Source organism: Lagenorhynchus albirostris, chromosome 1 (assembly GCF_949774975.1).
Source record: "Lagenorhynchus albirostris chromosome 1, mLagAlb1.1, whole genome shotgun sequence".
Classification (NCBI taxonomy): Eukaryota; Metazoa; Chordata; class Mammalia; order Artiodactyla; family Delphinidae; genus Lagenorhynchus; species Lagenorhynchus albirostris.
The window spans coordinates 91762986-91782122 of NC_083095.1; the positions used below are offsets into that span (position 1 = coordinate 91762986).

The following is a 19137-nucleotide window of genomic DNA, read 5'->3' on the forward strand; positions in this document are numbered from 1 at the left end:
CGATCCAATTTACTTTTTAAAAGGTCACTCTATTCCTTTAGACATTCTCCAACTGGTAGAATCTTTATGTATTACTTATGCACCTAGAATGTCTTTGGGGATTTTAAACTGTTGTCTTCAGTTTTGTTTTTTGAATAGAAAATATCCTAATAATTGTAATAATAATATCTCAAAAAGGTTGATTCAGGAGGTATGTCATTAACAGAGCCTGTATCTAAACTGCGTGTCAAATAGTAAACCAGAAACTGAAATAAAGCAACACTAACTGTGCACTCAGAATAAATCAGACACCAGAAGACAAAAAAAAAAAAAAGTCACTCTATCTGCCTGATGGAGAATGGATTGGAGGGGCGAGACTGGAAGCAGAAAGAGATGACTGGTGTTCAGGCAAGCGACAGAGGTGAATGCAGAAAAAAAGAGTGAACCTATCTGTCTGGTCTTTCCTGGATGACACATTATTTGAGACCCTTGCATTCAGTCCTTCATTCATTCAAACATTTATTACTGTCTGGTATGTAATGGGCACCATGACTATAAGGAAGAAGAAAGATAATTCCTTATTCTCAAGAAATTTATAGGTTAAAAAAGATAGTGGGCAAATAACCAAAAAGTGAAATGCAGAATGTTAATTGAGGAAGAGCCAAGTGCTCTGGGGCCTCATAGGACCGGCCCGTCTAACCCAGACTGGGGAAAATCAAGGCTCTGCAAATAAGGTATCTTCTCAGTTGAATCCTAAAGGATGAGGAAGAGTTAGACCAAAACGAGAATGAGAGGGGAAAGTGTAGGACAGAATGATAATATTGTATTCAAGCTCCAGCAGTAGAAGAAAATCCCTGACCAGCTCAAGCATCTGAAATATTTCAAATGTAAAGAATATAAAGCACAGGATACAAGTCAACAGTGAAAGGTAAGAGGGAGCAGCCTCATGAGCCCAATAGCCTCCCTTCTTCAAAAGGGCAATAGGGGGCTTCCCTGGTGGCGCAGTGGTTGAGAGTCCGCCTGCCGACGCAGGGGACGCAGGTTCGTGCCCCGGTACGGGAAGATCCCACATGCCGCAGAGCAGCTGGGCCTGTGAGCCATGGCCGCTGAGCCTGCGCGTCTGGAGCCTGTGCTCCGCAACGGGAAAGGCCACAGCAGTGAGAAGCCCGCATACCGCAAAAACAAAAAAAAAACAAAAAAAGGGCAATAGGAAATGGCAGAAGATATCCCTCTTAGATAATTTCCTGACACTGTTGTGAAGAATGGACGGAAAGGAGGCCAGATCAGACCCATATGCCTTGGGTCATGTCTTCTCCCGCTGCCTAGAATGCTGTTCTCTTTGGCAAACACCATCTTTCAAGGCTTAGTCAAGTCTTCCTTAACTTCAATAGGAGGAAGAGTTAATTAACATCTTTTCTTCCAGGTTTACACGAACATACGGCCAGATACTCAGAGCTGAAATTATTTATTAATCTATTTTCAGTTCTCCTCACTTAATGGTAAGCTTCTTGAAGGCAGAGAACAGAGTCCTGTGCATCTGCATCAAAAGTGGAATTTTGTCTGATGTCTTCAATGGTGTATCCCCAGTGCCTACAATGCTGCTTGACACATATTGAGCACTCAGAAGCTATTCAATCAAAAAAAGAAGGAATGTGACCTTTTAATCAGAGCTCCAATTTTCCTCCAAAGTTCAATAATAATAATGTGGTTAGTAAAAATAAGGTCCAAATTAGTTTATAATTATCCCCAAAGAGAATCAGCGCCTACATTAACTACAACGTCACATTTGAACATTTCAAAAGGATCAAAGAGATTTATACTGGTAGCAGTGCTACTTTAAATGCTAACCTCCGATTTTTTCCACTACAGCTTTGTGCTTCCTTTCTAAATGCTGAAGATGCCTATAGCATTTCTCCAGTTTTCTTTTCAGATCTTGACATTCCTGCTTTGCCTTTCCAAGTTCTTGGAAGCAGTGTCCACCGCATGAATCTTTAATTTCAAGGATCTTTTTCTTATCTGCAAAAATTAAATGATAGCAAACTTTTGTATCAATTTAGACTAAAAAAAGGAAGGAAGGAAGGCGGCAGGAAGAAAGGAAGGAAGGAAGGAAGGAAGGAAGGAAGGAAAGGAAACCAGATGACATGACTAAAGGCTACAGTGTAACTGAAAAGAGCATGATGCTTAAGAGAGAGACCTGAATTTAAATCCTGTTTCCACTATTTACCAGCTGTTGTATTACTTAACCTCTCTTGAGACTTAGTTCTCTAATATGTAAAATTGAATAATACCATCTGTTTTAAAAATTGCCATGAAACCCAATGCTCAGATCGTAGTATTGAATACAATTCCCCACTAAAAGGAACCAGGGATCTTCAAGAAACGGCTGACTCCAGTGCTTAGGGTATATACAAGATGAGACTAGAATATTTTGCTATGCCAGAAATTAAGAAATTACTCAAAAACACAGGCATGTCACAAGGACACAGGAGCCAGTTTGAAGGGGCTCCATTAGCTGAATCTGGGACAATTTGAACACTAATTAAGTATAGTAATGAACTATAAAATATTGAAAAAATAGGAATTTGAGTCACACCAATAATCCTACGATAATGGGATAAATGGATGGATAGGTAGGTAAGTTGGTAGATAGGTAGACAGACAGATAAATAGAAAAATAAACAAACAGGTAGTAACTACACAGGCAAACTAGAGAGGAGGATTCTCAATGATAACAACATACCAAGTGCCAAATGGTAAAAGTAGAAGGAGGTCTGGAGGTGAAAAAATTAAAATTTTTGCAACTGCCAGAGTAAAGACTGGATCAGGTAAGATTCAGCAATGACTGCTAAACATAACGGAAAGTTTTAATGAGGAGAAGGACATTTTTATGGTCTTGAAAGTGTCTCCCCACAGATTGCTTATTAGTTGTGATGGAGTAAAAACACAGTAATTAATACAGTGAAGAAACTGGACAACACCTTGACCAGGTGCTCAAATGAACCTCACCAATAAAAGACAAACAGACATTGAGTACCTCTAGATATGATAGCATGTCACCTATGCAGTGTTCCAGCTAAGAAAACAACTCGAATCAAAATCATGAAGAAATATCAGATAAACTCAAAACAAGGAAACGGTTCTATTAAAAGCCAGGGGTTGATGGGTATTGGGGAGAGCGAAGAATGTCTCTCGAAAACATCAATGTCATAAAAAGCAAAGAGAAGAATATCCTAGATTAAAAGAGGTTAAAGAGACATGACATCTAAACATTAACACTTGTATATGTATAGCTGATTCACTTTTATAAAGCAGAAACTAACACACCATTGTAAAGCAATTATACTCCAATAAAGATGTTAATAAATAAACATAACACCTGACCCCAGACAGATTGCTGTACTGTGGGAAAAAAATGCTGTAAAGACGTTATTGGGTCAATTGACAAAATTAGAATACAAACAGTAGACTGATATAATTGTATAACACATTTTCATCTAATGTTAAATTTACTGTACTAAGGTATACAAGAAAAATCCTTATTTTGGGAAAATATACACTGAAGTACTGGGGGGTAAAAAGGAATAATGTATATAACTTATCCTCAAGTGGTTCAGGAAAAAATGAAATGTTCAGAGACACATACACACAGAGGAGCACAAATGGAATAAAATGTTACCAATAGGTGTATCTAGGTAAAGGGAATATGAGTGTTCTTTGCAACTATTTTTATTTTTGCAACTTTTTTGTAAGCTTGAAATTATCTCCAAATGAAAAAAAGATTCAAAACTGTCAGGAGGTATAAATGTATAAAATTTGTTTGGCACAGTACCTGGCATGGAGCAACTATACAATAAGGAATAGCTATTGCTATTAGTAACACATAGAGTTTATAACATTTAAGTAATATTCAAAAATGATACAGAAATAGATTATTACTATTAATATAATTGATATAATAAAGTAGGAATACAAATTGGCACAGGCTCAGAGGCCAATATCCAAAATGCTGATGTAAAAACATTAGCCCAGAAAAATTATTCTTAGCTCTCTTCTGGTTTTTTTTGTTTTTTTCTTTTTTTTACGGTACGTGGGCCTCTCACTGTTGTGGCCCCTCTCACATTGCGGAGCACAGGCTCTGGACGTGCAGGCTCAGCGGCCATGGCTCACGGGCCCAGTCGCTCTGCGGCATGTGGGATCTTCCCGGACTGGGGCACGAACCCGTGTCCCCTGCATCGGCAGGCAGACTCTCAACCACTGCGCCACCAGGGAAGCCCTCTTAGCTCTCTTCTGACTTTTTAGTTTCATTTAAATGGTGCCATTTAAGTTTACGAGCATCAAAGGATTAATGAAGCATCACCATACGTGGCATTTATATATTTCATTTAAGATATGGTTTTGTAAACCTAGAAACCAGGCAAATGCCCATTGATAAGAGAATAAATTATAGTATATTCACGCAATGGAATACTATACAGCAATGAAAATGAATGAACCAGAGCTATATGCATTAAAAAGACAAATCTTACAAGCTTGATATTAAGTGGAAAAAAAACAAATTACAAAGACTAAAACAAGTATTAAACCATTTTTATAATGTTAAAAGGCAAACAAAATACAGCAAAAGCTTTCTGAGGATACCTATATTTGGTCAAAACAAAGAAAAGCAAGAAGATTTTTTTAAATCAGAATATTTATTACCTCAGATTGTGGGGAAGTTACAGGGATGGAATTGTGGTGAAACTCACAGGGGTCTTCAACAGTACTGGTGATGTTCTACTTCCTAAGTCAAATAGTGGGTTCCTGGTTGTTAGGTTCATAACTTACATGTGTATTACATATATTCTTTGCATGTATCAAGTATTTCATAATTAATATTTAAATTAGTTTTAAAAATGATAAGATATTAGGAGAATATAACCACACAACGAACAGTGGTACTCTCTGGTGGTAGGATTATGAAGGACTTTATATGTTTGAGATTATTTAACCCTTTCCAACTTATGAATTTGTTAATGTGTTTGTTTTTAGGGAAAAAAGATTAAAGAAAGAAAAGTAAATCCTTTTATAGTTTGATTTGTCCTAAGTCAAACCTAATTTCTTTCATATTGATTGGACCTCCCACATAATATTTAAAACTCACTTCTATGCACTTCACAAACTAGAAAGTAATTCTCAGGTTATTCCAAACATAACGACAGACATAAAATGACATTGAAACGTAGGAAGCAAGATACAAATTACGATAGTATTACCCTACTAATTGGTAAATTAGCATTTAACTAGTTGGCAAAAAGATATTCTCAACTATCTAGAACCTAGAGATAAGGAAAAAGGGTTTCTGGATGGGCAATGAGAAAAATAACTGTCAACTGACTTCTTAGGAAAGGCAGAGATTCTCTAAGACTCTGTTAATACGTCTACTGAATTAGAAACATGTGGAAGCTAAGGTTATTGACTTTGTACATATGATTTGTTCTGGCAATTCTTAGTTCTTTTCCAGGTTACAATGGAGACAGCAGACAAGAAACAAAAACAACTTATGGTTTGTACATGGAGGGAAGGAGCAGGCTGCAAGGGGTCAATGTCCTAAAAGGACTGCAGCTTATAAAGAATATGGCAGTTCCTAGCTCAAAATCCCAGTAAAGAGACAGTATAAGCCCATATTCCTCAGCGAGCTCTGAACACCTCAAGGGGCTGTAGCACAGTGCAATTCTTTTTGAACTGACAACTCTAAGTCACAAAGTAAAAGTTAAATTATTAATTCATCAAATATTCAAGGAACACAAACTATGTGCCATTCACTTTGACAGTTGGTGGAGAGGAAGAGATAAAAACACTGCCCCTCAACCTTAAGAAGCCCACAAATACATCAGAAAACACTTAATACACTTCAGAAAGATTTCTATTAAAAATAGTTGAAATAAGTTTCAATAAATTGAATGGAAAGTGATTTGGCAATTCTCTTATGTGTAACCCTTTCTCATCAAAGCCAGGAAATAAAAACATGACTTCTCTACTAAAATTCTCATTATTCTCCTCATAATAAGAGTCACTTATGAATGGAGGGAAGACCATGAAAAGATAGGAAGTAAGAGGGCCTAAAGCAACCCTGCCTTCTAATACAAAATGAAACCTGGGGAGAGGACACACATTACTTAGGAGTAATATCACACATTTGTTCATTCATGAAAACTGTGCACGTCTTTGATTTCCTTTTAGCCTCAAAACAACCCTCTGGAACTGGGATTATGGATAATGCAAAGAATAGTAGGAACAAAATCCCATTACCAGCTTCTGCTTCTGCTTCTTTCATGGCCAAGGGCTGAGCGTGGTGTCCAGATGTAAGTGCAGGAAGGAGCGCCAGGACCCTAGGGTCTCCTCTGCCAGTGATCCTTGTGGCAGGATCCTTATAGATCTTGGTCATATTTCTCTGAAACAGATTATCTTCATAGTTAATGCTTATTAAAAATCTTTCTCTACTCAAAATACTAATATTAAAAATATAAAAAGAAAACACAGCCTGAAAAAAATCTTGCCTAAACTATCACCTATATTTTTCTTAGGGTTTTCTGTGAATACTGTCATTACTATGAGCTAGACTCCTATAACCATATTTTCCCAATTAGAACATTATCCAACAGGGGACTGGTGGGCCAGCTACGGGACAGACAGAGGAGATATAGTTTCCACTTCTAAGATATTTTAATAGTTTCTGTGATCAAACCACAGGACAGACTATGTGAAATCAGAATTGTTTCTGAAAATCCAGAACATTTTCGCTTCAGCAGGGAGAAAATTCATTAGAAACTATAGTAGCAGACTTTTGCCTCCCATGAATTGAAAGTAACAACAGTAAAAACAATTTTTGAAACATATAGTATGTTATGTTTCTAAATACTTTAATACATATTGTCATTTGTTCACAAGGAAAGACAGTCGAATGCCAATGTGAAGGAGAGAAACTGAGGCTCATCTAAGTGAAACATCTTGCACAAGACCATTTCCTCACTAATATTTATTGAACACTTTCTGCATTCTAGTTTCTGTTTTGGCAGCACAGCTACTAAATTCATTAATGGTGGGACATTCTTTTAAGGCAATATATTTTCAGATTTTGGACAACTACTAAATCTCAAACAGAACAGGTAATCTTGAGAAAGCTGCCTTGTTTAATTACTTAAAATACATTATATATGCTTAATTCTAGAAGCCTTGATTTTGAGAAACTCATTTCATTGTCAGGACACCTACCCATGCCGCCCAACAGAGGCAGAGGTCAGTAGGTACAGAGACAATGCAAACTCCAGTCAGTCAAGAGGGTATGAGGTTGAGGCCAAAAGGAATAATAAAAACTGATCCCAAAGGGAGCCAATATTTCCAGTTTCTACTCAAAACTGGAGAAAAGCCAAGATGGCAAAAAAGGCAGGAGCAGCAACCTTTTGTCTTAGTTTTAACTTGACATGGGTGGTAAGAAAACACAAAACACACATCCTTAAATTTGTTTAAAAATGTTGTTCCAGTTGATATTTCTGTTTTCTTTTATCTATTATGAACTGCTGTATTAATATACTTAGTATATGAATATAAATTATATATTTGATAAGGCATTCATTTTATTGGAAACCATATTTTTAATTCATTGCATTCTTGCCATTTAAAATCTGGATCATCTAAACTTAAATGTTCTCACCAACAAAAAATAAGGTAAATATGTGCGGTGATGGATGTGTTAATTTAGATGGTGGGGAGCCTTTCACAATGTATATGTATATCAAATCATCATGATGACACTGTAAATATCTTACTATTTTATTTGTCAATTGTAGCTCAGTAAAGCTGAAAAAAATTGATTAAAAATAAATTAAATTAAATTAAATCTTGATCACCTATTTTAATGAGGACTTGTTTTATATATACCGATCGTTTTTTCCAGTTTTAATTTTCATGAACAGTTCTAAAAACCACAAATTTAATCAATTATAAATCATAATTCTTCACATTTATGGCACCTATATTGCAAATTTATAATCACTGCTTTATAATTATTGCTTTATCTCAAGGTCCTGAGCTGAGTTAGCACTAAGACAGCAGAAGGTTGAGTATTATTCTTCTGTGACAAATGCCAGATTAGGCATTTCAGAGGCACGTTTTTCTCAGGAACAGAATCAGATCCCACTCAGTGAAAGCTGCAAAAGTCTAAACTCTTAGCCAAATTATGTGATTCTGTCTCCATATACGTGTGAGACACATAAAGTCTTACAGAGGATCTTACACTGCTTGCACAATTTTAAGCCCTATAAAAAGACCCCAGGGTTGATTATATATATTAACAGTAGGAGAAAGGTGTTGTAGTTTCTTGACTTTTATAGCAAAGTTTCCTTTTGCTTCAGGAAAGCAAACTTGAAAGCATATAACATGATTTTCCCATCACTTCTTACCCTTAAAGTCTGCTATAAATAATTATCTACTTTTTCCAAAAATTCCCAATCATGCAGTATTCATGGGAAGTGGTCTTGCTGAGTTAATTTTACATTAAAATCAACTATTAAGAGTAACATCTTTGTGAGATCAAGAATAAAAATATCAACAGGGTTGAATTGGGATGGGATAGATTGATCTTTCAGGTTCCTTTGGCTCTAAAATTCTGTAGTGTTTCAAATGCAAGATGCAGAAAGATCAAACTATGTCATTTGTATCCTACCAAAATCCAAGGAATTAGACCAGGGATTTGTATTTTATTTTTCAGATGAGCAACTATGACTACCCAAGGTAAATAAGCTATTTATCGCTAAGTATGAAGCTGGAACTCAGATTTTTTTTGTAGCTTATAACTCTTTCCAGTAGGAATTAATACCAAATGCTCAATCCGGGCCTTGAAAATCTTTAATCACAATATTTTAATGAACTGTAGTTCTTATGTCTCAACTCTTCTATCAGACAAACCTTATAATATTGGCATTTTTTTTCTACCTCGAATTCCGAATGTTGAAATTGGCTGGTCGCAATGCCTAGAATATCATTCCGGATTTTTCATGCATATCTAATGTTTTTAATCATAAGGCGGCAAGACTTTGGTTTTATCAGATCTTCCACACAAACTACAAGTCAGAGAATACTTACACAACAAAAAGAATACAACTAATTCATTCTACATGCACATATATAGTACACTAACAAAACTGGGCTTTTTGTGTGAGTGAGCCGTACCTCTACTTGCTTGTTTCTATATCAATATTCTTTGTACCCAGTTGGCATTTTTTGCCTACATGAGATATAAATTCCTTGAGGGCAAGAAATAGGCTTCCAAACTCTTTAGAAGATCTTAAGAAACCCTAGTTTAATACAATGCATATTTCTTGAAGTAGTCATGCCCAGAAAACAAAAATAGGAATGAAAGTTATTCAGTTTCTGAAATCTCAGGCCCTTACAAAGAACAGCATATATTTTTTTTAGGAAAAAGATGTCTAGTGGCTAAAAGCTCTGCTCATATTTGTGGCACTATGAAGAAGCAAATTTGGGGGGGGGAGCAAAAAAAAATTGCAATCCTTTGAATTTGCTAAAAGTTTTTTAAACCACTAGTAAAAACACAAGTCTTACACCTATTAAACTGGAGAATGAAGAAAGGAAAAAGTACCAAATGCAGCTTCTACAATCATCTTTCACATTTAATCATAGCTTTTTTCACTTATTAGGAACATACCTTTCCCCAGTCTGAGTTGACAGTTTCTATAAGTAGGGAGAGTATATCTTGAAATGCTTTCTGTATGCAGGTCTTTAGTTTTTCAAAATATTGCACAGACACCCATTTCGAAGAACAAGTCGACATGAGTTCCAAAAGGTACTTGTTCTCTGAATCACTGGCTTGCTCCTTCTGGATGTCCTTTAAGAGAAACTCAAGGACAGTTAGGATGTCTTCCTCATACTGATGGATTTCCAGTTGGATCCGCCTAGCTTCCTGCACAGTCCATTCTCTGCGACTCTGGTCTAAACACGTTTGTAATTCTGTCTCCTTCTGAAGAAGTAGTTCAGTTTTTTGTTTCATAAAGTCTTCTTTAGCTGCTGCAAGCACCTCATTAATTTTATTTCGATGATCATCTAAAAATTGCCGGTAATCTTGCTCATTTTGTTCTTGAATTCTGTGGATTTCTTCTTGCTTTTCTTTGTTCCATTCACTCTGGGCCTTTGCCAACTCAGCCCTGACAACCATGGGGACTTCCTCATTCTTTAACTCAAGTTCTCTCTGCAGAGAATGAATCTTCTCTTCCAATTGCTTTCCAGGTATGACATTTTTCTCCAGATTTGCAATCTCGCTTTTCCATTGCTCTTTAGCTTCAGAAATAGCAAACAATATCTAAAGGACATAATAATGTACAATGAAAACTCTTTATGATTCTCCTCATTAATAAAAAAAATTAAAGTAACCATTTGGGTTAATCTTTGAACTTATTAATAAGAGATTTAAAATCAAAATTAAAGGGAAAAAGTAAATTTAGATAAGACATTGGCTGGTCCTAAAATATACTTACACTAAACTTAAGGATCTTTTCCCTCATTTTAAATCACCTAATACTTTGTCTTACGTTATTTAAAATAAAACATCCATTTCTATATGAATAACTAGAAATTTAAACTGACCAAAAATATATAATTACATAACTATCTAAAACTAATTTTAGAAAAAAATTCATATTTGTTTTTTTAATACAGATGCTGTCTCAAATCTAAGCCCCCAACAAATGAATTATCTTTTATATGAAGCAAAAGCAGGCTCTAAGGAAATCTTACTAATATTTTTAGGAATGTAACACATAACCTGCACAATAACTTGCTGACAAACATACTGTATTTTAATGTAATTTTAGTGGTTAAAACAGTTCATTAAATGACAATATCAAACAGAAAAATTCATTTTTTCATTAATCCAATTTTTGTTTATAACAGAATAGCAAGACTAGCAGATCACAGACACCAGTAGTACCTAACCAAAAAGTAATAGGGAATCAAAAAGCCTGAGCTGTAGCTCAAATCCTGACTTGGATTGCAGAGGCAGCCTAGCACAGTGCTTAACAGAACAGGCTCTGGAGACAAACTGCTGGAATTAACTTCCCATTCCTCAATTTCTTTGAGCCTCAGTTTCCTCATCTATAAAATGGAGATAATTACAATGCCCACCTAATAGGTTTTTTTTTTCTTTTTTTTGGATTAAATGACAAAAGTAAATAATCTATTTAAAGCACTTAGGGGACTTCCCTGGTGGTCCAGCAGTTAACAATCTGCCTTACAATGCAGGGGACGCAGGTTCAATCCCTGGTCGGGGAACTAAGATCTCACATGCCGCGGGGGAAACTAAGCCCGCGCGCTGCAACTACTGAGCCTGTGTGCTCTAGAGCCCGCACACCACAACTAGAGAGCTTGCGCACCGCAACGAAGACCCGACGCAGCCAAATAAATAAGTAAATAAATATTTTTTAAAAATAAAATAAGGGCTTCCCTGGTGGCGCAGTCGTTGAGAGTCCGCCTGCCGATGCAGGGGACACGGGTTCGTGCCCCGGTCCGGGAAGATCCCATGTGCCACGGAGCGGCTGGGCCTGTAAGCCATGGCCGCTGAGCCTGCGCGTCCGCAGCCTGTGCTCCGTAACGGGAGAGGCCACAAGTGAGAGGCCCGCGTACCGCAAATAAATAAATAAATAAATAAAATAAAAAATAAAATAAAAAAATAAAGCACTTAGAGCCTGGCAAACAGTAAGACTCAAAAAATGTTGTATAGTTACTGTTACTGTTGGCTGCATGGGCTTAGAAAAATTCTTAATCTCTTTTGCACTTAGTGTCCTCTATATAACAAGCAGATTGGATGATGATGTCAAGTCCCTTTTACTTCTAATATTCCCTGGATTGAATTCAAAGAAGTCACAAGGATACAAATGTAAAAGAAGAACTGGCCATCTCCAAAGGCTTGGCCTAGACCATGGTGACTGTTATGAATCAATACCATATATACTGACTATACTGCTGAACTGAATGAATAAGCATTTTCAGAATTCTAATGGAAAACTGATGAATTCATAAAAGTGCTAACAGAAGATCAAGATGAAAAAAATTAATTACATGGGACTGAGTGAACTGATGAGGATGATTATAATTTTTGTGACCTTCTGTTTGAATTTAAAAAAAAAAAATCCCAAAAGGACTCAGAGGCAAAAAATATAAAAGTCAATTTTCACTGTAAAGTAAAAGAGCTGTTACAGTAGAGGATTACTGGACTAAAGGTCAATATTATGACATAGAAAAAATATATATATATATGTCAAAAGAAATGCCATATATACGCTCTGGCTGTTGAGACAGGGGGTCTGCATCCTTAATTCTCAGCTATTATATAATTATAGCGAACATCTTCAACTATATGGATACCTAGACACATGTTACATACCTTTATTCAATAAAATGTGTTCCTGAATAGTTGGATATAAATCAAAAATTTTGAATCATACTTTAAGTTTACTAAAGGAACCCACCATCTAAGATGAGCTTTACAAAGGAATTCACAGAAAAATTCTTTTGCTACCAGCAGAATAATTCAGTAATGATGTGAAACATGTTTGAAACATGTTTCCTTTCCCAAAAAGGAAATCAGGTCGTGTCACAATGGATGCCTGGAAATTATTAACAGGTAACCTGGGTGGAGGTGTCAGATCCCAGGGAATTTGCATGACCCGCCCAAAGCTCACCAAAAGTGTACAACCTCTCACATAAAATTTTACAAGGAGAATTTGACAGCATTAATTGATTTAGTGTTTCCTGATGTTGCTACACATTAGAATCACCTGAGGAGCTTTTAAAATCCCTAAGCCCAGGGCTTCCCTGGTGGTGCAGTGGTTGAGAGTCCGCCTGCCGATGCAGGGGACACGGGTTCGTGCCCCGGTCCGGGAGGATCCCACACGCCGCGGAGCGGCTAGGCCCGTGAGCCATGGCCGCTGAGCCTGCGCGTCCGCGTCCGGAGCCTGTGCCCCGCAACGGGAGAGGCCACAACAGTGAGAGGCCCGCGTACCGCAAACAAAACAAAACAAAAATCCCCAAGCCCAGGTCACACCCTGTACCAATTGAAACATAAAGCCTTGGGGTGGGAGCCAGGCAAAAGTATTTTTTTAAAGGTCCTCACATTTTTCCAATGTGCAGCAAAGTTTGGGAACCACTGAACCAACTTGCCGACTTCTGGACTCTGGAAACTGGCTTTAAATTTCCACAGATCTTGATGGATCACTCTAATCTTATAAGAACTCTCCAGCAAATGCTTTGAAACTGGCTCCTGCTCATCTCATTTGGCTTGGAGGAAGCATTTGCACAAAACACTAAGTTTTGTGGCTGAATAATTATCTAGAACACTGCTACTCACACCCAAGTGTGGTCCAAAGACCAGCAGTTACCACATCACCCAGGAGTCAGTTACAAAGTCTAATTCTCGGGACTTACTCCAGACCCAACAAATCAGCATCTCCAGGAGCAAAGCCCAGGAATGTGCTGTAACAAACCCTCCAGGTGATTCTCATGCCTGCTAAAGTTTGAGAAGCAACACACCGTCCTCTCGTTTCTGTATTTCTGCATTCACATATATTCAGACCTTCTGTGTTCTTAAGGAAAAATCAACTTTATTATTCTTAACTTCTGAGCTCTAAGACACATATGCATACCATCATATTATTTCCTTTCTCTCTCCCTCTTAAATTTCCTTTTGAAATATTTCAACGTACTAAAAGTACAGAGAATATTGTAATGAACCATTACATGAACTACCCATGAACTACCACATAAGTTGAGAAAAATATTAGCTTTTTACTTATGCTGAATTTATTTCCTTAAGTAACTTGTGGAATAAGATTATGAATGCAACATATGACTCATTTACAATGTCTGTTACGCACATTATTTTCTAAAATGGTTGTGACAACAGAAGAGTAGCATATGCTTGATACTGCAATCTATTTTGTGCATTACAATTAAGAAGAGAAGATATAAACATATGGCATAAAATATCACCCTAAGTTTGCTATTTGGACTCTCATGAAGACTATCTGTTCATATCTTTGGTGTACTCACCCACAGATTCTCTTATAAATTTGTATTGTTTTTTTAATCATATATTAGTATTAACGTTTCTGTTTGATTCATTTACTTTCCTTATTTTTATTATCCCCTTCACTTGTTTTTTATTACAAAAACAAATGTTTTAAATGTTTGTACATATTTTATCCCATTTACCTATCTTGGCTGCTGTGCCTTGCCTGTTGCCTCACAACTGAGTTATTATGATGCAAATCTGAAATAGTCCATTTCTTTTAATTTTTCTATACTCTCATTTAAAAATGTTTGTACCTGAATCAACCTAGAGTTTGTTGTGGATTAGGGGGTGGGAAAACAATTTTTCTAAAATGCTATCATAAGATGATTTATTATGGAAAATTCCTCATTTCCTTGTTTGAAACAATTTATTAAGCTTTTAGTCATAGTTGGGCCTATCTCAAGTCTGTATAGTACTGAATGAAAAAGAATTCTATTTTTGTGACTCAACACTGTCTGAACTGCTGCTTTCCAACATATTCTATTAAGTGTTAGGGCTGGACTACTATTTCTTTTCCAGAACATTTAGAAAAATTTCTAGTCCTTTCAGTTTTCCAAATAAATTTTAGAATTATTGTGCCAAACTTCAAAACTATGTTCAGTTTATTGGCATTTTGATTAGAACCGGTTTACACTAATAAATTAAGTTGTGAGGATCCAAATGGTTAAAATATCTGATGTTTCCAGTCAAGGGACATGACATCTCTGGAAAGGAGAGCTTGTTATTTATCAAGGGGAGTATATTCTAAGACTACTGACACAGCACAGAAAACAGTAGTCATGCATGTGAAAGGATACTGTATAGCTAATTGCTCTCTCAGTTTCTCCTAAAGATACCACAAGATAAATAGGGATTTCATTCCATGGGTAAGGTTATGCTCCAGATTATGAGAGTTTCACAACCCTGAAACACATTCTCTCCCCCTCCACAACTTGATGATGATGAGAACAGATCCCACTAATCAGGCCCTACGCTTAGTATGCATTATCACATTTAATCCTCCCACAGTGCTGTGAGCAGGTAGGAGTTCCCGGGACTGAGATGAGGCCCTCCTGAAGCTTCTTTCCAGGAGAGCTCTTACCCGTTTGGCCACAGACTGCTCTTGTAGCTCCTCCCACTTTTTCTGTTCTGCCCTTAGAAGGGCTTTATACTCTGCAAGCTCCGGCAGCTCTTCCAGCCACCGATGACGAGCATTTTGCACAGCTGTTTCTACCTGCAGGAGAGCAATTGCAGAAGAGAGGTAAAGGAACGTATAACATTTCAGAAAGATCCCATGTGCAGGTAACCACTATGATTTCATGTGCATTTACATCGTATTGCATTACAGTAGTTAAACTGACTTCAAGCACCCCACCTTACCCCAAACAGTAGGGGTTCTAGATGTTCTAAATGTTCCATACTATCCACTGCAAAAGGCAAAGCAGGAATTAGAAATCTATACATGTTTGATGGCCGCTACTATTATTAGAAAGCTTTATACAAAGTACCAATTGCCATTTCCAACAAAATCCTATTTATCCTGGGGAAAAAGAAGAAGACATGCAGGAAGGCTGCTTGGTGTCAGCCGCTGTCCAGTCAGTATACCCACCACCTCCTCAGACCTCGTGCCCGACATATAAACACACGCACACAGGCAAGCATGCACCAACATATTGTAGTTTAGAGCCCTACACTTGGCAAATTTTCTTCTGTCAAGAATGAATTTGTGACTATCAAGTGAGGTTGATAGTTCAGTTCTGGCAAAAATGTAAGACTTGATGAATTCTGAGGGTGATCTGGTTGTACATCTGTTACAGGGTGACCACAGATCATTTATTAAATAAACTTTCCTTATTTCCTTGTTTGAAATATCCAGATACACAACGTACATATAGCCCTACACACACACAAAAGCAGAGTTGATATAAGGGGCTGAATTTCTCACTAAAATACTACATACATTTATAGGTAAATTCCAGGAAGTTAAAAATATGGGGAAAAGATAAAGCTCCTATAGAAATTTACATTCCTTTAGAAGTTATTATGAACATTTCCTTTCGACTATATCATGCTATTTGTTTTTCTTCACAAGATCTGTGATTGTATAAATACCTAAGCAGCACCCCTAAGAACATGTCTCTTTGCCTATAGAACATTTTCTTAACTCTGTTGAGAAAATTATTTTTTAACTGACTGAAAATGTCCTTGATACAATTACTATATTTGCCTATGCTTCCAAACTTTAAGGATTCCTTGTAAAACCATGTATAACAATTTAACAAATAGGTAGAATTTCAAGTACTTATCAAAAGCAGAGTATGTTTTTTTTAAAACTGTACTTCAGGCATTATCTTAAGACTTTATAATAAGTAAAAGATCTAAAATTAAAAGTATACAATAAATAATATTATATTAAGGTCCAGGGACCTCTGAGGGCTAGAAACCCTGTCAGATGGTCTGTGAGGTCAAAACTATTTTCAAAAATTTGGACCTTATTTGTCTTTTTTTTATTCCCATTCTTTCATGTGTAAATAGTGCACTTCTCCAGAGGCTACATGCTGTATGATATGTCTCTTCTCTGATAGCCAATGGCAAGTATGAGCGAGGATTCTTTTTTAAATTTCTTAGATATTTTTCCAATACAGTAAATAGACATACTACCAACACAGAAAAAGCTCTTTCGAGTCTTCAATTTTTAAAAGCGTAAAGACATCCTGAGAACAAAAAATGCAAGAATCACTGTAATAGATAATATTGATAAATCAAATAACTCATCGTTATCAGAGCTATACTTTTCTCTGGATGACCTTTCTTGGAACCAAGTAACGTATTATAGTTTAGAGCCTTACACCTGGCAAATTTTCTTGCTGTCAAGAATGAACTTGTGACCATAAAGGGAGGTTGATACTTCAGTTCTGGCAAAAATGTAGGACTTGATGAATTCTGAGGGTGATCTGGTTGTACAGGGGTTGGGATTTATAGACAAAGTCCCATTTGCAGGGGAATGCCTGCAGATTCAACTCTCAAGTCTCAACACAAGATACTGTTATATACCTTATTCACTTTAAGCTTACTTATCTATAACTACCTTAGTGGAATATTTACTATAAAGTCAGATAAGAAAGATTCATAATTAAACTGTGCTTCATTCAGACGTAAAACCATCATCGTTAACCTCAGGCATCTTAATGTTTAGACGGACCTCAGAGGAGCAAACATTTTGTAAACTGAAAGAACATACAGAAAAACTGAGAGGCGAGAGCTTTGTGACAGAAATATAATGACAAATTTGGCAACAACATAAGATTGTTATCCTACCCTGGGGTATACAAAATGTTTAAGTATAAAGTTATGAACAAGTTCAATGGTAGCACTTTACGGGTTTTCATCCATAGGCAGGCAGTTCCAATAATTTTACTATAGGAAACCTGCCTTTTACCTGTTTGGCAATATTTTCACAATATTTGAGTTCCGATTCAACCTCAAGTTGCTTCAAGCCCCCCTTGATGGCTATTTCCTTCTCCTGCTCTAAATTTTGCTGGATCTTTCGCTTCTGCTCTTCTATCGTGATTGCCATCTCTTTCTTGGAAATAACGTCAATGGCAGTTTCTTGGTCAGTTTGGCTGCAACAATCTGAGGTCTTCTTTTTCATAGCCTTTATAGTTTGATCCAGCTTACACTGCCACTCCTTTTCAAGCTGCTGAATAAGTTCTTGTTTGATCTGTTTTCAGAAGAAAAATCATATGAAAAGAAAAATATTCAAATAAGCAAAAACTAGAATAGCTAGCCAAAAAAGCAACCACAGCAGTGTTTGAAAACCATCTAGACATTGTTGTAGTTATTATGTGAGGTTTAGAAATTTAGTCAATGAGAATATACTCAAGGAAATCCTGAAAGTTACTCTTTGACCTTATCTATGGGACATAAATCACATGGAAGAGTTAAGTATATTGTGTAAGGTCAGGCTATCTTGCTCTCAAGATACGACCTTCTGGAAGCTTTGACATGGCCACTACAATGATCGCATGATAAAAAAAACAACAACAAAGAAAACTTCTACTATTAATATGTGATTTTCCATCAATACCAGGCTTTCCACAAAGCAGGCACTGGGTAAGCAAAATTAATGAAACTAAAATTGAACAATCTAAAAGACATTTTTACTTATTTGGACACATTAGAATCTTGTTTCTTATGATATGAAATTGTACTCAGTCAACTGCGTTCAAGGGGAGGGCATGGGCTTCCCTGGTGGCCCAGTGGTTGAGAGTCCACTTGCCGATGCAGGGGACACGGGTTCGTGCCCCGGTCCGGGAGGATCCCACATGCCGCGGAGCGGCTGGGCCCGTGAGCCATGGCCGCTGAGCCTGCGCGTCTGGAGCCTGTGCTCCGCAACGGGAGAGGCCACAGCAGTGAGGGGCCCGCGTACCAGAAAGAAAAAAAAAAAAGAGGAGGGCATTATTGGAAGGATGCCTTAGTGATTCTACTTTCAACAGTGTAGTGGGATGGACCCAAACATAATTAGTACTGGGCAAAACTGTGAAATAGCAAAATTTGCTTTTCCCTTTTCCTGTTTCCCACCTCCTGGGTATCCAGAGTTCTCAGACAGCTTCCCTGGCTACCACAGCCCCTGGCTATATTGCTTCTCTCAAAAAGGTCATCTTGTGTGGCCTTTTTTGCTCTATGCTTTATGCTTTCCTGACAAAACACAAAAACATTAGCTGTCTCTCTCACTCCCCTGGTAAATAACTGGTTAGCAAATCCAACTAAAAAACAATTTGCAGCAATGTAAAAATAGGGGATTTGTTTTGCGTCATCCATATTTTTTAAAAATAAGTTTATTTATTTATTTTTGGCTGCGTTGGGTCTTCGTTGCTGCACACAGGCTTTCTCTAGTTGTGGTGGGTGGGGGCTACTCTTCGTTGCGGTGCACGGGCTTCTCATTGCGGTGGCTTCTCTTGTTGCGGAGCATGGGCTCTAGGTGTGTGGGCTTCAGTAGTTGTGGCACACGGGCTCAGTAGTTGTGGCTCGCAGGCTCAGTAGTTGTGGCTCACAGGCTCTAG

The 19137-nt window shown here is 37.2% G+C and overlaps 1 protein-coding gene across 1 annotated transcript in view; it reads right to left on the reverse strand.

Moving 5' to 3' along the window:
* CEP152 (centrosomal protein 152) overlaps nucleotides 1-19137 on the reverse strand; it is a 96327-nt gene that overhangs the window by 12764 nt on the left and 64426 nt on the right. The window contains exons 18-22 of the mRNA XM_060169054.1: nucleotides 17514-17795; nucleotides 15177-15308; nucleotides 9680-10330; nucleotides 6268-6409; nucleotides 1828-1995 (exon numbers count right to left, since the gene is read on the reverse strand). Coding sequence (XP_060025037.1) covers nucleotides 1828-1995; nucleotides 6268-6409; nucleotides 9680-10330; nucleotides 15177-15308; nucleotides 17514-17795 — 1375 coding nt within the window. The remainder of the gene's footprint in view (nucleotides 1-1827; nucleotides 1996-6267; nucleotides 6410-9679; nucleotides 10331-15176; nucleotides 15309-17513; nucleotides 17796-19137) is intronic.